General features: G+C 46.4%; 2 protein-coding genes across 2 annotated transcripts in view; one reads left to right on the forward strand and one right to left on the reverse strand.

Moving 5' to 3' along the window:
* IMPA2 (inositol monophosphatase 2) overlaps positions 1-13,105 on the forward strand; it is a 38,436-nt gene extending 25,331 nt beyond the window's left edge. The window contains exons 7-8 of the mRNA XM_075314565.1: positions 9,326-9,477; positions 12,652-13,105. Coding sequence (XP_075170680.1) covers positions 9,326-9,477; positions 12,652-12,761 — 262 coding nt within the window. The 3' untranslated portion in view covers positions 12,762-13,105. The remainder of the gene's footprint in view (positions 1-9,325; positions 9,478-12,651) is intronic.
* MPPE1 (metallophosphoesterase 1) overlaps positions 1-25,828 on the reverse strand; it is a 299,670-nt gene that overhangs the window by 166,827 nt on the left and 107,015 nt on the right. The window lies entirely within an intron of this gene.

Below are 25,828 nucleotides of genomic sequence, written 5' to 3' on the forward strand. Positions count from 1 at the left end.
TAGAATGTTAGTTATTTCTCCCCCAGCTCCTCCGGTGGAAGAGTCAGCTACATAGCAGGAGAAATTCCATTCACGTATCCCAAGCGTAAATTAAATACTTTCCTTGGCCATCCTGACTTTACACAGGCAGTCCAGGAACACCACGCTTATCCAGTTAAGCGCTTCTCCAAACGGCTGAGGATACACGTTATCCCTACCCCCTGACGTGGGCAATGGCTGGACCCAGTGTCCCAAGGGGCATCCTCCAATCTCCAGCTTGCAGCTAGATCCATAGTTGCAGTGGAAGATGGGGCTGCACTTAAAGATGCCACTGACAGACAGAGGGATCTCTAGTCGAAATCCATCTATGAGGCTATCGGCGCGCTGTTAGCTCCAGCATTCGCAGCCGTAGAGGCACTCCAAGCTACTTCAGCTTGTCTTACACAGATGGACACGGTCACACGTACATCTGTTCCGCAAGTGTCATCCTTAACCGCTCAAATGTCTGCATTTGCGTCTTATGCGATTAATGCTGTCCTAGACTCTACGACCCGTACGGCAGTGGCGTCCGCTAACTCCGTGGTTTTTACGCAGGGCCTGGGTGTTAACTGAATGGAAGGCAGATTCTGCTTCCAAAAAAGGGCTTAACCAGTTTGCCTTGTTCTGCTGACCGACTGTTTAGTGTGCGTGAGATGTAATCATTAAACAGTTCAAGAGTAAGGATTCTTCCTTGCCTCAGCCCAGACAAAACAAATCCCAACATACCAAGGGACAGTCGGGGTTTTCGGTCTTTTCAAGGCTCGGGCAGGTCCCATTTCTCCTCGTCCAAAGAGGACTCAAAAGGATCAGAGGAGCTCAGTTTCTTGGCGGGCTCAGTCACGCCCAAAAAAGACAGCCTGAAAACCCGCTTCCAAGAGGCTTCCTCATGACTTGCGGCCTCCTCTCTCCGCATCCTCGGTCGGTAGCAGGCTCTCCCGCCTTGGCGACATTTAGCTGTCACAGGTCAAAGACCGTTGGGTGAGAGACATTCTGTCTCACGGGTACAGGATAGAGTTCAGTTCTCGTCCTCCAACTCAATTCTTCAGAACTTCTCCACCTCCCGACCGAGCCGATGCTCTTCTGCAGGCGGTGGGCACTCTAAAGGCACAACGAGTGGTGACCCCCGTTCCTCTTCAGGAACAAGGTCACGGTTTTTACTCCGAATTATTTGCGGTGCCAAGATAGGACGAGTATTTTCGTCCCGTTCTGGATCTAACACGGCTCAACCAGCTCGTGAACACCAGGCGGTTCCGGATGTAATCCCCCCGCTCCGTCATCGCCTCAATGTTTCAAGGAAATTTCCTAACATCGATACACGTCAAGGATGCTTATCCCCACGTGCCGATTGATCCAGAGCTCCAGCGTTTCTACGCTTTGTTATAGGACGCGAACACCTTCAGTTCGTAACTCTGCCTTCCGGCTGGCGATAGCCCCACGGGTCTTCGCTAAGGTCATGGCAGCAGTAGTACCAGTCCTGCAATCTCAAGGTCACTCTGTGATCCCGTATTTGGGAGATCTACTTGTCAAGGCACCCTCTTAAGGAACATGCCAACACAGCCGAACGTTGCGCTGGAGACTCTCCAGAGTTCGGGTGGATCATCAACTTTTCAAAGTCAGATCCGACCCCGGGCCAATCACTAACATATCTAGGCATGGAGTTTCATACTCTCTCAGCGATAGTGAAGCTTCCGCTAGACAAACAGCGTTCACTACAGACAAGGCTGCAATCTCTCCTTAGGATCAGTCGCACACATTGAGACGCCGCATGCACTTCTCATGTAAGATGGTAGCAATGGCGGCAGTCCCTTTCGAGCAGTTTCATCTGCGTCCACTACAATGGGACATTCTCCGCCAATGAGACGGGAGGTCGACGCCCATCGACAGACGTCTCCCTTTATCAGGCGGCCAAAGAATCTCTACGGTGGTGGCTTCTTCCCACCTCAGGGTCAGAAAAAAGGTCCTTACTACCCCCATCCTGGGCGGTAGTTACGACAGGCACGAGTCTATCAGAGTGGAGAGCAGTTTTTCTCTACCACAGGGCTCAAGGTACGTGGATTCAGCAAGAGTCCACCCTTCAGATCAATGTTCTGGAAATCAGAGCAGTGTATCTTGTCCTACAAGCCTTCCAGCAGTAGCTGAAAAGCAAGCACATCCGAATTCAGTCGGATATCTCCACAGCGGTGGCATACATCAACCACCACGGAAGAACACGCAGCCGGCAAGCCTTCCAGGAAGCCGGCGGATTCTGACGTGGGTGGAAGACACGGCATCCACCATATCCGCAGTTCACATCCCAGGCGTGGTAAACTAGGAAGCAGACTTCCTCAGTCGCCAGGGTATGGACGCAGGGGAATGATTTCTTCAACCGGACGGGTTTCAGGAGATCTGTCGCCGCTGCGGGATGCCGGACGTCGACATAATGGCGTCACGGCACAACAACATTGTCCCGGCTTCATAGCACAGTCTCACGATCATCGAGCTCTGGCGGCGGACGCCTCAGTTCAACATTGGTCGCAGTCCCGGCTACCTTATGTGTCCCACCTCTGGCATTGTTGCCCAGAGTGCTGCGCAAGATCAAGTCCGACTGTCGCCGCGCCATCCTCGTCGCTCCAGATTGGCCGAGGAGGTCGGGGTTCCCGGATCTGTGGTACCTCACGGTAGGCCAACCGTGGGCACTACCAGACTGACCAGACTTGCTGTTTCAAGGGCCCTTTTTTCCATCTGAACTCTGCGGCCCTGAACATGACGGTGTAGCCATTGAGTCCTGGATCCTAGCGTCTTCAGGATTATCTCAGGAGTGGTTGTCACCATGACGCAGGCCAAGAAGCCAACGTCCGCCAAGATCTACCACAGCTCGTGGAAGATATTCTTATCTTGGTGCTCTGCTCAAGGAGTTTCTCCCTGGCCATTTGCATCGCCTATTTTTCCTTCCTTCCTACAATCTCGGTTGGAAAATGGTTGGTCGCTCAGCTCCCTTAAAGGACAAGTGTCAGCGCTATCTGTATTTTTTCCGAAACGCCTAGCCGACTTCCGCAGGTACGCACGTTCCTGCAGGGAGTTTGTCTTCTCATCACTCCGTACAAGCGGCCTTTAGAGCTCTGGAGTCTGAACAAGGTTCTAATGACTCTCTTGAAGCCGCCTTTCGAGCCTTTGAAAGTTGTTTCCCTTTTCCGTCTTTCACAGAAAGGGGCCTTTCTAGTAGCGGTCACGTCTCTTCAGAGAGTGTCCGAGCTAGCAGCGCTGTCATGCAAATCTCCATTCCTGGTCTTCACCAGGACAAGGGGGTTCGGCGTCCGATTCCGGACTTTCTCCCTAAGGTGGTATCCCACTTTCATTTCAATCAAGATATCACCTTACCTTCTTTGTGTCCTCATCCAGTCCATCAATTTGAAAAGGATTTGCATCTGTTGGATCTGGTGAGAGCACTCAGGATCTACATTCCCGCACGGCGCTCCTGTGCCGCCCGGATGGACCCTTTGTCCTTGTCGCTGGTCAGCGTAAAGGGTCGCAAGCTTCCAAATCCACGCTGACTCGGTGGATCAAGGAACCAATTCTTGAAACCTACCGTTCTGCTAGGCTCCCGGTTCCCTCAGGGCTGAATGCCCATTCTACCAGAGCCGCGGGTGCGTCCTGGGCATTACGGCACCAGGCTACGGCTCAGCAGGTGTGCCAGGCACCTACCTGGTCGAGTCTGCACACTTTTACCAAGCATTATCAGGTGCATACCTACGCTTCGGCAGACGCCAGCCTAGGTAGACAAGTCCTTCAGGCGGCGGTTGCCCACCTGTACGAAAGGGCTGTTTGACGGCCCTACCACGAGGTATTCTTTTACCCACCCAGGGACTGCTTTTGGACGTCCCAATTGTCTGGGTCTCCCAATGGAGCGACAAAGAAGGGAATTTTGTTTACTTACCGTAAATTCCTTTTCTTCTAGCTCCAATTGGGAGACCCAGCACCCGCCCTGTTTTCTTAGGGTTTTTTTCGGTACACATGTTGTTCATGTGAATGGTTGCAGTTCTCCGATGTTTCTTCGGATTGAATTGGTCTTTAAACCAGTTATTGGCTTTCCTCCTTCTTGCTTTTGCACTAAACTGGTGAGCCAGTGATCCCACTGGGGGTGTATAGCCAGAAGGGGAGGGGCCTTACACTTTTGAGTGTAATACTTTGTGTGGCCTCCGGAGGCAGTAGTTATACACCCAATTGTCTGGGTCTCCCAATTGGAGCTAGAAGAAAAGGAATTTACGGTAAGTAAACAAAATTCCCTTCTTCTGGTACATGGACATCACACTTATTTTTGGTTTTCTCAAAACTTACATACGCTTAAAAGTTAGTCACCTGAACTCAAAATACATTATTAAAATGATCTCAGAAATGACAAGGCTGGTGTACTTTGAAAATCTATGAATTAAAGGGGCATTCCCATCTCCAAGATTCTATCACAATATGTAGTAGCCGTAATAATAGGAAAAACCTTCAATTAGAAATGTAGTATAGGTCTCCTGATTATAGCCATTTCTCTTACCTCATGTGCAGGGAATTGCAGCTTAAAATAAAATAATAAATCTTTATTTTTATATAGTGCTAATATATTCCGCAGCACTTTACATACATCAGGAACACTGTCCCCATTGGGGTCACAATCTAAATTCCCTATCTGTATGTCTTTGGAGTGTGGGAGGAAACCAGAGTAACCAGAGGAAGCCCACGCAAACACGGGGAGAACATACAAACTCCTTGCAGATGTTGTCTTTGGTGGGATTCGAACCCAGGACCCCAGCACTGCAAGGCTGTAGTGCTAACCACTGAGCCACCGTGCCTTAGGTTAACATGGTTACAACCACAAGCAACTGTCACTATTTGAGTGGCCGTAACAATGGATACCTGAGCAGTAATGCCCTGCAAGTGAGGTAAGAGACATGGCTATATCAGAACTATCTTACATTTCTAATTGGAGGTATTTTCTAATGTTATTGTTACTACGCCTACCAGTGCTGTGGAGTCGGAGTCAGTATAAAATGGACCAACTCCGACTCCTAAAATATATAATAAATTGGGTACAGTAGTTCAATGCAGAATGTGCTGAATATTTTTTCATAGGAATTTGGGAAAGTTATGAAATGTCCTATAAATGGCTGTTCTATTGCTGATCTAAGGTTACATTCACACACAGCGGTTTTGCTGTGTTTTTTGAGGATACGTTTTTCAGCTGCAAAAGCAGATCAGCTTTCTAAAAAACCGCATCACCTGAAAGGTTTTTGAGCTCCTAGATAATGTTTTCAATAGCAAAAGCAGATTAGAAAAACACCACACAAACTGACTGCTCATTCTTTGTGAGGATCCATTTTTGAGCCCAAAAACGGATCCTCACAAAACGAAGTGTCTGAATGTCATATCTTGAAACCCATTGTCTTTGCTGGGATGCCCAGAGTAATTGCATTTCACTGAACTATTTTGCCATCTATGTTCGATATGTTTGTGACAACAAAGAAATTGTTACCAAGACACTGGCAGTAAAAGATACTAAGGCTATGTGCCCACGGGACCTTGTTTCTGCGGATTTTGCCACGGAAAACCTGCAGATTTTTCTGGATTTTCCATATAAATCCGCAGGTTTTAGCATGTACTGTCACTCCCCATGTTATCCTATGGGACATGAGGAGTGCTGTGTCCACGCTGCGGAAAGTGCGGCTGCCGACCATGCTGCGGATGTAGGCATCCGCATGTATAATTGCATGTCAATTATTCATGCGGCATTACCTGCGGATGTCCCGGCCCTCCGCTATGGAGATAAGAGGCCGGGACGTCCGCAGGTAAGCCGCATGGTTTCCCTCAGCTATTCCGCTGTAATCTAGCAGCTAAAAATAGCTGCGGACGCCGGCGGGCAGCTGCGGGAAACATGCGCTCGTACCTGCAGATACATCTGCAGGTACGAGCACCCGTACACATAGCCTAAAGCTCATCACACCAGCCAGTTTCTCCAGGTCTCAGTGGAAAAAGTTCTGTAAGATTAGGAACGCAAAAAAGAACAGGTTCTTGCTATTGTAACGGACAATGCTTCGAACAGAAGTACAATTAAACTGATGAATGAGAGCAATGAACAACAGCTAGAAGACAATTTAGGATTTAGTATGTTTGAGATGGAGCCACAGTGCTGCTCATGTAACTAAGGAACAAACAGATATTACAACAGAAGAACAGCAAAATGATACTTTAGAATTAGATGATCTTGTTGAAGCCGCTTCAAAACCCTTTCATATTCATCACATGCGCTGTGTTGTGCACACGCTGCAGCTGACAATAAGAGTCTGCAAGAGGGACATGCTGGAAATCTGATTGGAAAAGTGAGGAAATTGTATATTGCCGCTAGAACTCCTAAAATTGATTCCATCTTGAAAAGACATGCGGGGAAAGGGGCAATTGTCGATCAAGTCACTCAGTGGGGCAGCACTTATTTAATGATTGAGTGATTGCTTGAAGTAAAACCGTTTCTTAAGGGTACTTTACACACTGCGACATCGCTAGCGATCTCGTTAGCGATGTGAAATTCTAGATCGCAAGTGCGATCTTTCGAGATCTCACATGCGTAAAATGACCTATGTGCGATCTCAAATGATCGCACTTGCGATCTAGAATTTCACATCGCTAATGAGATCGCTAGCGATGTCGCAGTGTGTAAAGTACCCTTTATAGATATGGTGAACCCTCAGGTAACCCTAAATGAAGGTCAATGGACACAGGTGGCTGAATTGAAGGAATTGCTTAATCACCCATTTACCATGACTAAAAAAATTACAAGCTGAGGCTTTTACTCCTGGCATTTTCTTAAGGGTGTGGAAGAACTTGCTATTTTGCCTGTCCCAAAGAGGAGGTTTAGTCACAGATGGCATTTCTGCTTCAATAAAACGGAGAGAAACACAGCTATTGGAAAATAAAATTCATCTGGCAGCTGTTTATGTGGACCCAAGTCATCGTATACTGCTTGATGATCAACAGCTTACTAAAGGAAAAGAAATTTTGAGTGAGGTAGCAGTTAGGATGAGCAGCTGCAGGACTGCCAGGCGCAAGAGGACTTGGGGCCTGACAGTGCTACTGCTGCCATATCTTCATCCTCATCAGATGAGGAGTTTAACTTTGCCTGCTCCATGTCATCCAAATACTTGTCATAGCGTTGCCGCAAGGAAAAGGATTTCACTCAGTCTCCTATAGCAGCAGATTGACCATATTTCAGCAAAATTTTTCACTTGCTCTCAAAGAAATAGAAAAATTCAACCGTTCATCAAAACTGACTGTGTGCATGAGGCAATTCCTTTATACCCGGAAATTGTTAGAGATGTTGCCCATGTGGTTACGGCTTTGCCTCCAACCCAAGTTATTGTAGAGAGGTTGTTCTCGAGTCTTAAAATTATTAGGTCAGATTTGAGGTCATCTGCGAAGGAGGATCTGATGGAGGCAATTCTATTTCTTACAACAAATTCATGGACTGCACAAATGTTATTTAGTATGTTTTTGTTGAAAACTGTTTTTGTTGTTTTTTTTGCCACTTACATAGTGTATTACATAGTGAGATAGATATAGATATATTATAATATATACTGTGTGTAATCTATATTACATATTTACAATTTTTAGGTTTTTTTTGTGTTCTAAAGTTTTATTCCAATAAGTAGAACCATACAATAATCGAGATATTTAGATAGCCTTAATCATTTTTATGATAAAATATATGTGCGCACTTACCGGATTTTCCGCGGATTTGCTGCATAAAATGTTCATAATATCTCTGCAGTGAATCACCAGCAAATCCTATGGAGAAAAAAAATCCTGTGCGCACTGGGCGGAATTTGACCGTTGCATGTTTTGCTGCGGGAATCCCGCAGCAAAAACAAGTGCATGTCAATTCTTTTCCGCACATCGCTGCGGGATTTCACTCCATTGACTCCAATGTTAATCATGAAATCCCGCAGGGAATAACGCAGGCAGCAAATTCTGTGCGGTTCACTGCGTTTTCCTGCGTTATTCCCTGCGGTATTTCGCGGTTTACCTCCGGTAATGTACATCGCTTGTCTGCGGTTTGCAGGGAAGTGATGTCATTACAGGAAGAGGAAGCCGTGCAGAGAGTAAACACACAGATCACACACACAGACACATAGAACACAGACACATAGAACACACATAGAAAGAAAACGGAAATATAGAAAACAAAGAACGTGGGCTCCGCTGCATATTTACCGTCCAGCCGAGGTAAGCACACAGCGGCGGGCCGGTATTCTCAGGCTGGGGAGGGAGAGGGGCAGAGATAATGTCCCCCGCCTCACTCCCCCTCCCGCAGCCGAGAATATCAGCCGCAGCTGTCGCATGCATTATGCGGCAGCATCGGCGTGTCCTCGGCTCTTCTTGCTGCCGTGTAGCAGTGGCAGCAAGGTAATACAAGGGGTTAATGATGGTGGGGGACCACCGCCATTAACTCCAGGCTTGATCATGGCAGCGTCTATGAGACAGCTGACATGATCAACCCGTAAGTAAAGTGAATAAAACACAGACACCGAAAAATCCTTTATTTTAAATAAAACAAACAAGCCTCGTTCACCATTTTATTAACCCCTCCCGCACCAAAGCTCCGGCGTAATCCACAGGTCCTGCGCTGCTTACATCCAGCCGCGACTGTCACAGACACAGCGCTGAATGAAAACCGCAGACAGCAGAGGTAATTACCGGTCATTTCCCACGGCCGGTAATGTGAACTCACTGCCGACCGTGGGAAATGCAGCGATCTGTCCTCTATCTATCCCTCTATCTATTCTTCTGTCTATCTACTATCTCAGAATTAAATGACTTTTTTTTTTTTTTTTCTTCAATGTGCTTTATTGCATTGAATGCAATAAAGCACATCCCAACCCGCACGCGGCAATACTGCGAACAATACCGCGGTAAAACCGCAGCAAACCGCATGCGGTTTTCGGGTGCGGTTTCCCGCGGTTTTTTACCGCGGGTGCGGTAATCTTTGAGAGCATGCGGAATTTTCTCAAGAAAATTCAATTTCCCAGTGCGCACATAGCCTAAATGTCTGATTTCCACATGGTACTAAAATACATTTTTCACTTAAATATAAGCAAATTATGTGGTAGTCTGAGTCGGTGCAAGGGAAATTGAGGAGTCAGAGTCACAGGTTTGGCTTACTGACTCCACAGCCCTGATGCCTACTACATATTGGGGTAGGATATTGGAGATGGGAATAACCCTTTATTAAAAGAGAGATGACTGAATTACAAGAATTGTTTTTTGTTTTTTTTTCTTTTTATCTTCCCAGGGTTCGAGTGATTGGTAGTGCCACACTAGCCCTGTGTCACATAGCATCAGGGGCTGCTGATGCCTATTACCAGTTTGGGCTGCACTGCTGGGACTTGGCAGCAGCCACTGTAATAATTCGGGAAGCTGGGGGTTTTGTGATAGATACTTCAGGTAAGTGGTATCCTTACTTGTAAATGCATTTCTTGACCAACAAAAATTTCTTTTTGAAATGTCACAGATTAATCTGCTTTATAACATAATTACTTTTATTGTATTCATACAAAAACATGGTGCTATTCAGCAAGTGTAATATAGGGTGGCTCAGTGGTTAGCACTGCAGCCTTGCAGCGCTGGGGTCCTGGGTTCTAGTCCCACCAAGGACAACATCTGCAAGGAGTTTTGTATGTTCTCCCCATGTTTGCGTGGGTTTCCTCCGGGGTCTCCGGTTTCCTCCAACACTCCAAAAACCTACTGATAGGGAATTTAGATTGTGAGCCCCAATGGGGACTGTTGCCAATGTATGTAAAGCGCTGTGGAATTAATAGCACTATATAAGTGAATAAATATTATTATTAATATTAGTATTATTAGAAATTAATCTGCATTATGTGATCTTTAGTAAAGCCATGTGACAGAGACTTAAAGCAGTTAGTGGGGTACATCTTTACTAATAAATAGAAATCTGAAAAGTAAGACTTCCACTGATCCATAGCAATCTGTTAGACTTCACAGAGCACTGATCCAACTCAGAAAACTGTAACACGGCCCCGTTAAGCTTTTTTTTTTTTTTTTTTTGTTTGCCACCTAATTTGAAAGCAGTATAACGTAGGGGCAAAGATCATGATTTCAGTGATGTGTAACATACCGGGGTGCTTGGTGTAGTTTTGATGAAATTACTGTAGATCAGCAGTAGATTATCTTTACAGGACTACTTGGCATGCTGTCAGGTAGTCCAGCATATTCATGAGCTCTATATATCTGGTAAATCTGCAGCAGAGAAAACATTGATTTTTACCAAAATGACAGCAAACGGCTCAGTAACTGACACATCGCTGGAATCTGGGTGTATGCCCCTACATTATGCTACTCTCAGATGAGGGAGCAAAACCCTTCATTCAAGACACTGCTGGATACACAGATGAGATGACACTGTTACAGAGCAGATGGAATATTCATTGAAGAGACTTTTCTTCTATTTCTACAGCATTTTACATACATTGGCAACACTGTCCCCATTGGGGCTCATAATCTAAATTCCCTATCAGTATGTCTTTAGAGTGTGGGAGGAAACCGGAGAACCTGGAGGAAACCCGCGCAAACACTGGGAGAACATACAAACTCCTTGCAGATGTTTTCCTTGGTGGGATTTGAACCCAGGACCCCAGCGCTGCAAGACTGCAGTGCTAACCACTGAGCCACCGTGCCGCCCTGTAGCTGTAATATGCTGTCCTTGCATAAGGCAACATATTGAGCGAAATGATCCACTTTACATCATGTACACTAGACATTTTGGCAAACAGAATGATATATAAGAATTTCTTCCCTTGACACCCTGGACAAGAGCGAATCCGTTTCTAAGCAGAAAAATGGCATGTGATATTTTTTTCATGTGGGATTTGCTTTTCTTTAATAACCTACAGTGATGTAAAATAATAGTGAACAGTGCTCACCTTACGCTAAGGCTGAGGCCACACGGGGATTTGTGCGAGTCCTCGCATGACACTCGGTACATGCTCGCAGCACAGTGGGAGCTAAGTGTCATGTGACTGTGATCCGATCATGCGATCAGACCACAGCTGCAGGGGGAGGGCCGTCGCTGAGGAGGGGAGGGAGGGATTTATCTCCTTCGTTGACGGCTGATGCGAGAAACACACTGCACTTGCCTTACATCGGTGTAACGCGAGAACAATGTGATGTTTCTCTCGCCCCATAAGATTGCATTCCACCCGCAGGATGCTGCGACTGTTTCTCAGCCTCAATCGGACAGAGAAAGCAATCACTTATACCCTGTTTCCCCGAAAATAAGACACTGTCTTATATTTTTTTTTGCCCTGAAAAAAACACTAGGTCTTATTTTTAGGGGGTGTCTTATTCTCGAGGAGACATGGTTGGGGGTAAGTTTACCCCCCACAAAAAGCAGACCGCCCCCCATCCCAGGATCGTCATACTTACCAGCCCAGGGTGTCTGTATGGCTCCCAGATCCTTCTGTGATCTCCTATCAGGTACGCTGCACGCCTCCCCTGCGTCTGGCTAACATCAGATCACACACACACACACACACACACACACACACACACACACACACACACACATCAGATCACACTCACTCACAAACACACACCCACCCCACTTCTTCCCACCCACCTCACGATCCCAGCAGCTGTGCTGCACGCCGTGCTCCTCTGCCTCCTGCCGACATTCACAGATCCGATCGCTTACATTCACACATCAGACAGTATACACGCACACATCTGATCGCATACACTCACACACACACCCCCACTTCTCCCTGTGCCCTCCGGTGGGCGGTCCCAGCAGCTGTGCTGCACGCCGTGCTCCTCTGCCTTCTGCCGACACTCACAGATCCGATCGCATACACTCACACACACACACACACACACACTCACACACCAGACAGCATACACACGCACACATCCGATCGCATACACTCACACACACTGACGATATCGCACATACGCGCTCACGCACGCACAACATCCGGAGATACCACATGCTTCCGGCCATGTGATCTTTGGCAGGTCCTGGAAGATCACTGCACGCACAGCATCGCCGCCAAAGAAGCAAGCGATATCGCCGGATGTTGTGAGTGTGTGGATGCGATCTGATGTGTGTGTGTGTGTGTGTTCCGCCGCTGCAGGACCTTGATGCGCTGACCTGCTCCCGGTCAGTGTCTGGTAAGTATGATCGGGGGTCTTCTTTCTTCTGTCTTCTTTCTTCTGGGGGTGCCCGCTGCCTATAATGAAGTGTCCTGCAGTGGGGGATGTCTTATTTTCGGGGAAACATGGTAGAAGCTGCCCCATAGAGTAATATTCGTCCGAGTAGAATGCTTGCTTTTTTTTTTTGTATAAATGCATTACACTCGCTCCGTATTACTCGCAGTGTGTGCTGACTAACTTGTGATCATTGGCCACAGCAGTCCCATGTCATGTCATCACTAGAGCTTTGTGAGCAGACCTGGCCAGGCCCTGAGAAGTGGTGGGGAGGTGATTAGTGATGTCAGCAGTCCTTCCAACAAGAATTTACTATATTGTGTTTTTATAGATTATGCCCTGGCAAATACACTGCAAAACTGTGTTTGCTGATGAAAATGTGTTCTTCTCCAGGTGGACCTCTCGACCTCATGTCTTGTCGTGTGGTAGCAGCTGGTACAATGGAGTTGGCACAGAGTGTAGCGAAGGAGCTGAATACTATTGATTATGGAAGAGATGACTGAAAAGATTTATGTTGGCGTATCCAAGACTGTGGGCACACACACGCACTGGATGCCTTTGTCATACATGTAAACTAAGCAGCACAACATCGTTTAAATGAATTGTGTGTATTGTTTGGTGTATTTCCAACATGGGTAGAGCGTTGTAAGGTTTAGGATCCCACTTGTGCTTCTGTCACCGTTCTTTTTAGTCCCTTTTAATTTTATTAACAGGGAAATTTTCTTTATTTTAAACTGTGCTGGTAAATTGCCAGTAGATAAAAGGAAATTTTAAATCTGTCGTATCATTTTAACCCAAAATGTTATGTGGAATATACAACTAAAATTAAACTTTATTTTTTCACAAACACGTTGTCCGGTCACTGACCTACTACATGTCAGAGCGATGAACATGGATCCTGTGTGCCCGTCATCACAGGCAGGATTTACATGACTGCTTAGGCCTGTTTACAGAAATGACTTCCCTGCATATTGACCTGTGCACAGAGCATTTCTCACCCATAGAAGTCAATGAAGAGCTTTACACTACAGGATCTCCATGTGGCTGGTGTAAAATAAGTCTGCACAGGCAGAGCAGCTGTTGAGGCAAGATGACTGGCTACACAATCAGACAATGTACTAGAAAAAAATAATTCAGAAAATAAGCTATATATTTCACATCCTAGTCTTGATTCTAGGTGACACATTCCCTTTAAAGTCCTATCTGATAACATGTGACCTGTTTTTAATATTTAATTTCTTGTATTAAATATATACTGTATATAGGTATGATCAACAAATGCATTATGGCCGGACTTAAAGAAGCACTCCCATGAATGTATTTTTCTTTTTCTCTCTATATATGTGTATGTTGGGAGTGTATTGATATACTCTCCTACCGCCACCTTCTCTAGGATCCAGTGCCGTTCCCCTTCTTTTCCCAGTGATGTCACCGCTCATCAGACTATCAGGGTCGCACTGCTCTGTGTAACCTGAAAGTGGGTTTTACAATGTAAGTCTATGGAGGGTCAGAATGAGATTCTATAGACTTACATTGCAAAAAAAAAAACAACTTCCGGTTCACGCATAGTGAGCCTGCTAGTATAACGAGCGGCCACATTACTCAGAAGAGGAGCAGCATGGCAGTAGGTGAGTATTGGCAAATAGTATGCTGCATACACAGATTGAGAAAGAGAAAAGCTAATGTGAGGGCTTCTTTAAAAAAGGCACAATGATACATCTGACATGAAAAATAAAAAGTAAAAATGCTTCTTCTGTATTTGCGTTACTTATTCTATCTAATGTTTACACTGAAGCAGTATATGGAACTGCTACTTTATTAATATTCCACATAGGTTTGTGGAAAGTGGTTTAACCCTTTAGTAGATAGTCTAATGTCTTGGACTTGACAAAAGCGAAAACCGAACTATAGAAGCTTTGGGCAAGCGGCTAAATAATATAAGGATCCTTTGGTGTTGCATTACTGCTGTAAGAATATTAGGAGAAAATAAAAGGGATAAATACATAGGTAATATGCATGAGCTAAACAACATGGGCATTGCATTACTGCTTTAGAAATACTTGCAAAGAGAGATTCTTAGCTTATGTATTGGCCAATCCATGTAAGCCTGAAAACCTCAACAAGGCGATCTGATTATATCGGGAACCTAAGCTTAAATGCCTTGATGTGCGATTAAAAACCTGCATGTCTGGACAGATAGGTTCCTGACTAAATATGATGGTGGACACACCCTGACTATAAGGGGTACTTTGCACACTGCGACATCGCAAGCCGATGCTTGCGATGTCAAGCGCGATAGTCCCAGCAGCGATATCTTGTGATAGCTGCCGTAGCGAACATTATCGCTACGGCAGCTTCACATGGACTTACCTGCCCTGCGACGTCGCCGATATTATGACGCTTTTGCGCTCGTTAATCGTATAAAAAAGGATTTACACACTACGATATCGACAGCGAGGCCGGATGTGCGTCACTTTCGATTTGACCCCACCGACATCGCAGCTGCTATGTCGTAGTGTGCAAAGTACCCCTAAGGATAGGTTCACATTTCCGTTGTTTATGATCAGTCACAGTCCGCTGCTCTGATAACGCAATCCGTTTGGCGGATTCTGTTGTTTCCCATAGACTTGTATGAGCGGTGGATTGCGACTGATGCCCTTGTGTTGCATTCTGGGAAGGGCTGACCGTCAGGCGGCAGGAACGCAGCATGTAACTTTTTTTTTGAGCAGCGGAATCCTTATATTTTCACTGCGCATGCTCAAATCTTGTGTTTTAATTATTCAAATGAATGTGTCTCTCTCGGTGGCCGAACGATCATCTGATCTCTCGGCCGCCGGCTTCTGTGAGCGATTAGCTGATCGTTCACAATAGCTGGCTGATCATTCACAGAAGCTGGGCAATCAGTTGATCGCTCTCAAAAGCTGGCGGCCGGCTATTGTGAATGATCAGCTGATCGTTTCTCTCTCTCTCTCTCTCGTTTTACAATGGAATCCGCTTTATCATGACAACTCTTGTCATCTGTTGTACAACGCATCCTTCACAAGCGTCAAGCAACGCATGTGACTGATGCAAAACAACGGAATTGTGAACCTAGCCTAAGGTGGAGTGCTTGGTCAGAAAAAATGTACAACAACTATTCAGAAAACTGATCATGAACAGGCGCCAACCAAAAAAACAGAACTGCAAAAGCATATCCAGTGGCACGCAATAATATAAGATTACTTTGTCATTGCATTACTGCTGTGAGAATATTAGATAGTTGTGTACATTTTTAGTGTGGCCGGTGCCCAAACAAGAGACAAAGCACAGGTGCGCAGTGTACTCTGATGTCTGACAATGCAATGGAGCTCCAGTGTTAATTTTCAGCTCCACGGCAGCAGTCAGGAATGCATTGCACACCTATATTAATTCAAGTACCGAATAAAGGATGATTTTCTGAAGATAATACCTTGGTGGATCCTTTCTTTGAATTTACTCTCTGGCACCTTCAGAATCCGCTACAATGGATCTTTTTTTAAAAGTGGTAAGCTGACAGCTTTTTTTATTTTAATTAGGCCATCTTTGTAAAGCTACAATTCTTTTTTTCAGATCCTCAGCAAATTCTTTGCCTTGAGGTGCCATATTGAACTTCTAGGGACCAGTATGAGAGAGTGATAACACTGAATTTACCATACCTGCTCCCCATTGACACCTGAGAGCTTGTAACACTGAGTCACATGACATCGGGGAGAGATAATGGCCGATTGGGCACAATTTGGCCATTTTCACTTAGGGGTGTACTTTGTTGCCAGAGATTTAGACATTTATGGCTGTATGTTTCGTTATTTAGAGGGCACACCAAATTTACACGGTTATCGGGTAGAGTCAGACTGGCGTATGACTCGCACAAGTGCAGTGAGAAAATCTCGCGTTGCACTCGGCCCCATGTAAGACAATGCTGCAGCTCAGATCTACGAGTTTTTCCTCAGCCTTAATCGGACTGCGGAAAAAATCGCAGCATGCTGCAATTGTCTGTGAGTCTCCTATCACTCGCACACATACAAGTCTATGGGTGCGAGAGAAACAAGAGCATAAGCCTGCACTCGGATGACATCTAAGTGCAATGAGATATAAGCACAGGCTGACAATGGAAGAGATGGAGGAATTAATCTCTCCCTCTCCTCCACAGCTGTGAGCTGATCTCTGGAACGGATTACAGTCGCATGACACTCGGCTCACAGCAGAGCAGGAGCCGAGGGTCAATAGCATATCGCATCTGATGCTCTCACATCACATGCCATACGCGTGTGTGACCTCTGCCATAAAGCTGTTCACTGACTTCTGTATATTGTATCAGTGTCATATCTTCAGTGTTGTCCAATAAAAAGATGTATAAGTATATACAAAAATGTGAGGGGTGTACTCCCTTTTGTGATATACTGTATACACTTGGCACTGAGTTGTAAAACCAAATACAACCTAAGTCCTGAAATGGAGCTGGGAAAAAGTTTTATACTGGGTGCTCATTGACAGGCTTGGAAATTTTCCTACTATTTGTTGAAGAAAGCAGCCATTTTTACCCCAATACTGTACAAGTCCTTTATAATTGTAGTGCTTTGGTTTTTCAGGGAGAATGGCTTACTGTCCCAGCTGCTGCCTTTTTTTCAGTGTTGTCAAAATTATTTGTAGATTTGATTGAGCATTGTGGACACGTTGCTTTTTTTTTCATGTGTTTTTCCTTGCACATTTTAATCAATACTGCAAGGGAAAACGCATGCCAGCAAAGTCTAGGAGAATCCTGACTTGCTGTGCACACTCTGCTGCTTTTCTCCTTGCAGATTTTGTTGCAGAAAAAATAAGCAACATGTCAATTGTTTCTGCTTTTTTTTTTTTTTTTCTCACTGCAGTGATTGATTATTGCAGTGGATTACAAGTTCAGCACTGCACTCGCAGCACTGACAGATCTCCTCACAGACCATGTATACAGCAAGGTCTGTAAGGCGATCCGTAGCTCAGTAACCCGGGGTCGTCATGGTGATGACCCAGGGTTGCCATGACAGCAATGGGTCACTGATCATATTGCAGGAACCCAATCGCCAGGGTGAGGTAAGCAATTCCTCTCCCTGCTTCCTGAATGCTGCGATCACATTGATCGCAGCATTCAGGGGGTTAAGCTGGCGGAAGCAGTGCGAGCAGCACTCCTGACGGGGAGAGACTGGTCTCGGCTGTAACATCCGCTGGAGAACCAGCAGTGATTGCAGGGTTACAGCGCAGGAACAGCCGCGATTGCCAGGACTGAGGGAAAAAAAAGCATGAAAAAACGCATGGTTTTTCAGCTGCTTTTTTTTTTTTTTTTTTTTTTTTATATCCAGTAAATCTACACACAAAAAAAAGCTACTTGTGCACATAGCCTGTCTCAATCTGTGTGCAGAAATCCACAGGGTATTACAGTGACAGTAAAATGGATTAGATTTTAACAATTATCATCCACATGCTGCACGTTAAAATCAGCTTGTACATTTCAATATTTTTAATTCTGAGCCATGCCAACTTGTGTTAAGATAAAATCCGTATTAAATCCTAGGAAGCATTTCATGGCAAATCTGCATCTCTGGATTTTGTCTGTGGATTTGAATCAGCAAAATATATTGCAAATCTTCCCCATATAAACATATCCTAGAGAAGCGCCCAAGTACTTGATGATTATTGTCTGGGTGAGAGTTCAAAACAAGTAATATATATCATAAGAGGAGACCAAAGACATGGTCTCTGTGCTGAGAAGCTCCTCCACAAAAATCAGGTTAGTGGCACAGTATTATCATGACTATTCATGGGGGCACTACTGTGATGGCCAACTACTTGCTGAGTAATATTTGGTAATCTTAATTTAGACCAAGTACATCATAACAATTAGTAGTAAACCCATACATAATCTCCAAAATACTAGCCTTACATGTGATACTTGCCATACTGCTTGGGAGCATCACATTGTAATCTCGCATGTAATGATTGTCAGTGGGATCATGAACGACCTACCATAATGCTGTATAAAGCACACCAATCACCATGATTTCCCTATATAACCTAAAGCCAGTGCTATACTGGGGCTATAATGCTGATTCTTTACATACCTTTAGTTGTCAGCTAGGATGTATAGTTTTTGAAACACAAGCAAGTGCTCTTTGAATGACAGCAGTCAGCTGATAGCTGGGGTGGGTATTCATAGTGATTCCTACCCCCTGCCTGTCTGTCCTCATTATTTATGCTAATTTTATTATAGAATCGGTCTGTGTACTTCTACAAGTGCTTCATAAGTGCTCAGAAATATACCAGAAAGCAGAGATGTAATTCTGTGGAGTGACTTCTCCATGGTCATCATTCATCTATGATATTGACAATCCATCTGTCTCATTCACAGGTATGAACACTGTTCATTTGAATTGACCCTCTGAATTTCCTGCACAGATCCTAATCTATTCTCATGCTCTGTCTTCACACTTAAAGCTGTTTCTGATATTGGTATGAACACTGTTCATTTGAATTGACCCTCTGAATTTCCTGCACAGATCCTAATCTATTCTCATGCTCTGTCTTCAAGTGCTTCATAAGTGCTCAGAAATATACCAGAAAGCAGAGATGTAATTCTGTGGAGTGACTTCTCCATGGTCATCATTCATCTATGATATTGACAATCCATCTGTCTCATTCACAGGTATGAACACTGTTCATTTGAATTGACCCTCTGAATTTCCTGCACAGATCCTAATCTATTCTCATGCTCTGTCTTCACACTTAAAGCTGTTTCTGATATTGGTATGAACACTGTTCATTTGAATTGACCCTCTGAATTTCCTGCACAGATCCTAATCTATTCTCCTCACCTATTGTACCATCACCCATTCCCTGTAGACTGTGAGCCCTCGCGGGCAGGGTCCTCTCTCCTCCTATACCAGTCTGTCTTGTACTGTTAATGATTGTTGTACGTATACCCTCTTTCACTTGTAAAGCGCCATGGAATAAATGGCGCTATAATAATAAATAATAATAATAATAATAATAATTCTCATGCTCTGTCTTCACACTTAAAGCTGTTTCTGATATTGGTATGAACACTGTTCATTTGAATTGACCCTCTGAATTTCCTGCACAGATCCTAATCTATTCTCATGCTCTGTCTTCACACTTAAAGCTGTTTCTGATATTGGTATGTTAAACTGACCTATCTCTGCTGTGTAATTAGTTATGTGTTGTCTTCTCTCCTGTGAGTTGTTTCCATACATGGTGTAACTCTTTGATCTGCTTCCTTCTCTCTTGCTCACCTGCTGTTCATCTTGTGTAATGAGACTGGTATAAATTTAGGGCATTAGGTCTGTGTACCTTGGTCTGTGTACTTCTACAAGTGCTTCATAAGTGCTCAGAAATATACCAGAAAGCAGAGATGTAATTCTGTGGAGTGACTTCTCCATGGCCATCATTCATCTATGATATTGACAATCCATCTGTCTCATTCACAGGTATGAACACTGTTCATTTGAATTGACCCTCTGAATTTCCTGCACAGATCCTAATCTATTCTCATGCTCTGTCTTCACACTTAAAGCTGTTTCTGATATTGGTATGAACACTGTTCATTTGAATTGACCCTCTGAATTTCCTGCACAGATCCTAATCTATTCTCATGCTCTGTCTTCAAGTGCTTCATAAGTGCTCAGAAATATACCAGAAATGTCCCAGAAGTGACCAGAAGGTGAACTCTACTTCTTTAACTGTGTCTTTCACTTGCATTTTGCTCCTTCCCCCTTATTCCCACTTGAAAACCCAATTCACACCATGTTCACTTACGCCCTCACAGTCTTTGCTCCACTCCTCCTCACTCTCCTTCGCTATCCCCAAACCCCAGCACTCTCCAAACAAATATTCATCTCCCCTTCCCTCTTACCTCCCCACCTGTCCTCATCTGCTGACCTGCTCCTAAACCGCAGATCGCTTCTAGTATCGCGCAGACCAGGCCGTCCACTCTCCTTCTCCCACCTGCTCTCCCTTTCTCTACTTCTCCTCACTGCTGGTGACATATCTCCCAATCCTGGACCCCCACAGATGGGACACTCCTCTTTATCACCCCCCTACCGCTCCCCATCTAGTAGTAACTACCGCAACCTCTCCAACATAAAATCCATTCCCCTCTCTGCCACTCCGCAGCCCCCTCTCTCTGGAGCGCTCTGGAATGCCCGTTCCATCTGTAATAAACTGCACTTCATTCACGACCTCTTCATCTCTAGCAATCTATCCTTTCTGGCCCTCACCGAAACATGGCTGACACCATCCAACACTGCCTCCCCTGCTGCGCTGTGCTACGGCGGCCTCCACTTCACCCACACCCCTCGCCCTGGCAATAGACAGGGTGGAGGAGTGGGCCTCCTCCTTTCTAACAACTGCAGCTTCACCCCAATGCCACCTCTACCCTCCCTTGTCCTGCCTTCCTTTGAAGTGCACTCTGTCCGCATCTACTCTCCCTCCAACCTCCAAGTGGCCGTCATATACAGACCCCCGGGCCCAACCACTGCCTTTATCGACCAGTTCTCCGCCTGGCTTCTACACTTTCTCTCTGCTGACATCCCCACTATCATCATGGGTGACTTCAACATCCCCACGGACACCCGCCAGTCAGCGGCCTCCAAACTCCTCTCCCTCGCCTCATCTTTTGGTCTAACTCAGTTGTCCGCCTCTGCCACCCACAAAGATGGCCACACACTAGACCTTATCTTCACCCGTCTCTGCTCTCTATCTAACCTCACTACCTCCCCTCTCCCCTTATCTGACCACCATCTGCTGACCTTTTCAGCCCTGTCCTCCTCACCTGCCCCCCCTGTCCAGCACATATCACACCCCCGCAGAAACCTTGCACACATCAACATACACACCCTTTCTGACTCTATCCTACCGCTGTCCTCCATATCTTCACTCCACGACACAAACAGTGCCACCATTTTCTACAACGCCACTCTCACATCAGCTATTGATTCAGTCGCTCCTCTTGTGAACGGCAGAGCAAGACGAATCAATAGACAACCCTGGCACAACAGCCTCACTAAAAAACTACGGCAAGTGTCTAGAGCCGCAGAGCGGCGCTGGAAGAAAACGCACTCCCAGGAAGACTTCACCACATTCAAAAATGCAATTCACACATTTCGCTTGGCCCTTACCTCGGCTAAACAGAATTACTTCAAAAACCTCATATCCTCTTTAACACACAACCCCAAACAGCTATTTAACACTTTTACCTCCCTCCTTCGCCCACCGCTGCCCCCTCCAACCTCCCTCATCTCCGCAGAAGAATTTGCCACATATTTCAAAGAAAAGATCGACCAAACCAGACAAGCCTTTTCTGCTGAACCACCACAACCCCTTTATATAACAGACCACTGCCCCTCCCCCATAAACTTCCTCCCCACTATCACCGAAGGAGAGCTTGCACATCTTCTCTCAAAAGCGCACCTCACTACATGCGCACTTGACCCCATCTCATCCCACCTCCTCCCCAACCTCACCACTATCCTTATTCCCGCCTTATCCCATCTCTTCAACCTATCTCTAACAACTGGTACCTTCCCTTCTGCCTTTAAGCATGCAACAGTCACACCTATCCTAAAGAAACCTTCCCTCGACCCAACCTCTACTACCAGCTATCGACCCATATCGCTACTCCCACTTGCCTCAAAACTCCTGGAACAGCATGTCCATGCTGAACTTTCCTCCCACCTCTCCTCTAACTCTCTCTTTGACAACCTACAGTCCGGCTTCCGTCCACATCATTCCACTGAAACTGCCCTGACTAAAATCACAAATGACTTACTTACCGCCAAAGCTAACAACCACTTCTCTGTACTCCTACTTCTAGACCTATCCTCAGCCTTTGACACTGTTGACCACTCCCTCCTACTACAGATCCTCTCTTCCCTTGGTGTCAGAGACCTCGCTCTCTCTTGGATCTCTTCATACCTCTCCAACCGCACTTTTAGTGTCTCCCATTCCCACACAACCTCTTCATCCCGTTCTCTCTCTGTTGGTGTCCCTCAAGGCTCTGTCCTGGGACCCTTACTTTTTTCTATCTATACATTTGGCCTGGGACAACTCATAAAGTCCCATGGCTTCCAGTACCACCTATATGCTGATGACACTCAGATCTACCTCTCTGGTCCAGATGTCACATCTCTGCTGTCCAGAATCCCAGAGTGCCTATCTGCTATATCTTCCTTCTTTTCCTCTCGCTTCCTAAAGGTCAATATGGCCAAAACTGAACTGATCATCTTTCCTCCATCTCCCCTGCACTCTCCACCTGATCTATCCATTACAATTAATAACATCACGCTCTCCCCAGCACCCAAAGTTCGGTGCCTCGGAGTGACCTTTGACTCTGCCCTGTCCTTCATACCGCACATCCAATCCCTCACCACCTCCTGCCGTTTTCAACTCAAAAATATCTCCAGAATCCGCCCTTTTCTCAATCCCCAATCTACAAAAATTCTAGTGCACGCCCTCATAATCTCCCGCATCGACTACTGCAACATCCTCCTCTGTGGTCTCCCTGCTAACACACTCGCCCCTCTCCAGTCCATCCTTAACTCTGCTGCCCGACTGATCCACCTCTCTCCTCAATACCACCCCGCTTCTCCTCTCTGCAAGTCCCTCCACTGGCTCCCAATCTTCCACCGTATCCAATTCAAATTACTAACACTGACCTACAAAGCTATCCATAATCTGTCTCCTCCATATATCTCTGAACTAATCTCTCGCTACACTCCAAAACGTAACCTCCGGTCCTCCCAAGATCTCCTTCTATCCTCCTCTCTCATTCGCTCCTCATGCAACCGACTCCAAGACTTCTCCCGAGCATCCCCAGTCTCCTGGAACTCACTGCCTCAACACGTCAGACTATCTACTACACTCGCAAGCTTCAAACGGAACCTAAAGACTCATCTGTTCAGAAATGCCTATAACCTTCAATGACCTCACTGCTTCACCCCCGTGCGGAGCTGCCGCCCCACCCCCGTGCGGAGCTGCCGCCCCACCCCCGTGCGGAGCTGCCGCCCCACCCCCGTGCGGAGCTGCCGCCCCACCCCCGTGCGGAGCTGCCGCCCCACCCCCGTGCGGAGCTGCCGCCCCACCCCCGTGCGGAGCTGCCGCCCCACCCCCGTGCGGAGCTGCCGCCCCACCCACACCCCACCTACTGTCTCCTCCCCAAAATCCTTTAGGATGTAAGCCCGCAAGGGCAGGGCCCTCTTCCCCCTGTGCTAGTCTGTCTATTGTAACGTGTACATGTATTCTGTATGTAACCCCCTCATGTACAGCACCATGGAATCAATGGTGCTCTATAAATAAACAATAATAATAATAATAATAATACTAAGGCTGCTTTCACACATCCGGCTTGAGCTCTGCGGCTCAATCCGGCTGTGCAAGCTATGCAACGGATGCGGTGAAAACACCGCATCCTTTGCATAAGTTTTTCCTTTGCGGCCAGTCCGGTTTTTGCCGCTTGTGGCATGCTACTGAGCATGCGCAGTGGCAAAAAACGCATGCGGCGGCCGGATGCGGTTATTGTCGCATCGCGCCGCATCCGGCAGCCATAGGCATGCATTGAAAAATGCGCCGCATCGGCCGAATGCGGCGCAATGCAGGTTTTTTTGCCGCACGAAAAAACGCGGCGGCCGGATGGAACGTTGCCTGGCACATCGGCTAAATCTGCCGCATGCGGCAAAAACCGGATGGAACGCAAGGCCTTGCGGCACAATGCGGCACTAATTAAAGTCTATGCAGAAAAAAACGCAACCGGCAGCAAAAAAAAACGGTTGCGATTTTCCTGCAAAGTGCCGGATTGTGCCGCATTGCAGAAACCGGAGGTGTGAAAGCAGCCTAAGTGACTAGAAGGACCTGTGCTGATGTCATACCCATGTGACCAGAAGGGGCGTGGCCTCAGCCAAAAGAAAATAATGTTGCTTCTTGGTATCTGCTATGTTGGCTGAGGCCCCGTCCCTTCTGGTCACATGGGTATGACATCAGCACAGGTCCTTCTAGAATTAGCATAAACAGGGAGGATGGATAGGCAGGGGGGGAGGGAGTCACTATAAAATCCCATCCTAGCTATCAATTGGTCGGCAGCTGCCGTCATTCAAGAAGCTGCTCATTTTGCAAACTTTACTTGCTTGTGTTTCAAAAATTATACATCCTAGCTGACAATTGAAGGTGTATATCTAGAATCCGGATGATAGTGCCAGCATAGCACTGGCTTTAGGTTATATAGGGAAATCGTGGTGATTGGTGTGCTTTAAACAGCATTAGGCTGGAAACACACCTATGCTTTTAAAATCGGTCCTAGTTGCCTGAAAAAAAACTCGGCCGATTTTAGTTCACTGTGCAATGCAACTGCGATGCTTTTTTTTTTTTTAAATTATTTAATGACTTGCATAGTGTGTGTAACGCGTGTGTTCCTTTTTTTTTTTTCCTCAGCAGCTGTCATCTGCCATTGAGCTCTACATGGCTCCTGACAGCAGACACAGCCAGAGCGATGTAGCAGAGCTGAATAGCCGCTGACAGTAGAAACAGACAGAGCCGCACGATCAGAATGAAGTTGGATGAACGTCACCCGACTTCATTGTCATCCCGCGGTTCTCTGTGTGGTATGGCCTGATTTTCGGTCACCGGTGACCGCAAATCCCCTGAGTGACTGCAGTGAGCCGCGCGATCAGCGGTGCCGTCACTGAGGTTACCCGCGGCCACAGCAGAAGTCCTCCCGCTGAGAGCAGTGGCCGCGGGTAACCTGAGTGACGTAATCGCTGATAGCGCGACTCATTTCAGTCGCTGAGGGGAGCTCACAGAGAGCGATCGTGGTCTGTGACCGCTCTCTGTCAGCTTCTGATGTAGCAGAGCTGACAGCGTCGAGGGACCTCTGTGGATTACGTGGGACATGGAAGGGTGTTTGGGGACTTGAATAAAGTGGTGAAAGAGGTTGTTTTTTTTTGTTATTTATTTCAAATAGAGAAAAATTCTTTCGCTTTCATTGGGGGACACAGGACCATGGGTGTATGCTGCTGTGACTAGGAGGCTGACACTAAGTAGACATAAAAAAAAAGTTGACTCCTCCCTAGCAGTGTACAACCTGAGCCGGAGGCGGATCTATGCCAGTTTTTTGCTTAGTGTTGTAGGAGGCTGAAGTGGGCCCATATCTCTGTGGGCCAACCTCTGCCTAGGCTATTCCTTTTTTTCGTGCTATACGGCGCCGCTCCGCCTTCTCATCTTTCTAGGTTTTTTGTCTCTTCTGCAGGGTTAAAGTCCCCGCATCAGAGAGAACCCTCGCCTTCTCCTCCCCTCCGGGTACTGTCCCCAGGGTTGTCTGAGGCTCGAGACGCCATGCCCTATCCCCCTCCTGCCCCATGGTACCGGCCCAGGGGCTGCTTGGGGTTGAACATTTTTATTTTTGTAAGTGCACACTCCCCGTCGGCCCCTATGGTACCGTCCCAAGGGGTGCTTCTGGTGGAGGCGGCGAGGAATCTCTGCTACCCAGGACCAGATGTCAGGATCACAGGCTGCAGCG

This window comes from Anomaloglossus baeobatrachus, chromosome 6 (genome assembly GCF_048569485.1).
Source record: "Anomaloglossus baeobatrachus isolate aAnoBae1 chromosome 6, aAnoBae1.hap1, whole genome shotgun sequence".
Lineage (NCBI taxonomy): Eukaryota > Metazoa > Chordata > Amphibia > Anura > Aromobatidae > Anomaloglossus > Anomaloglossus baeobatrachus.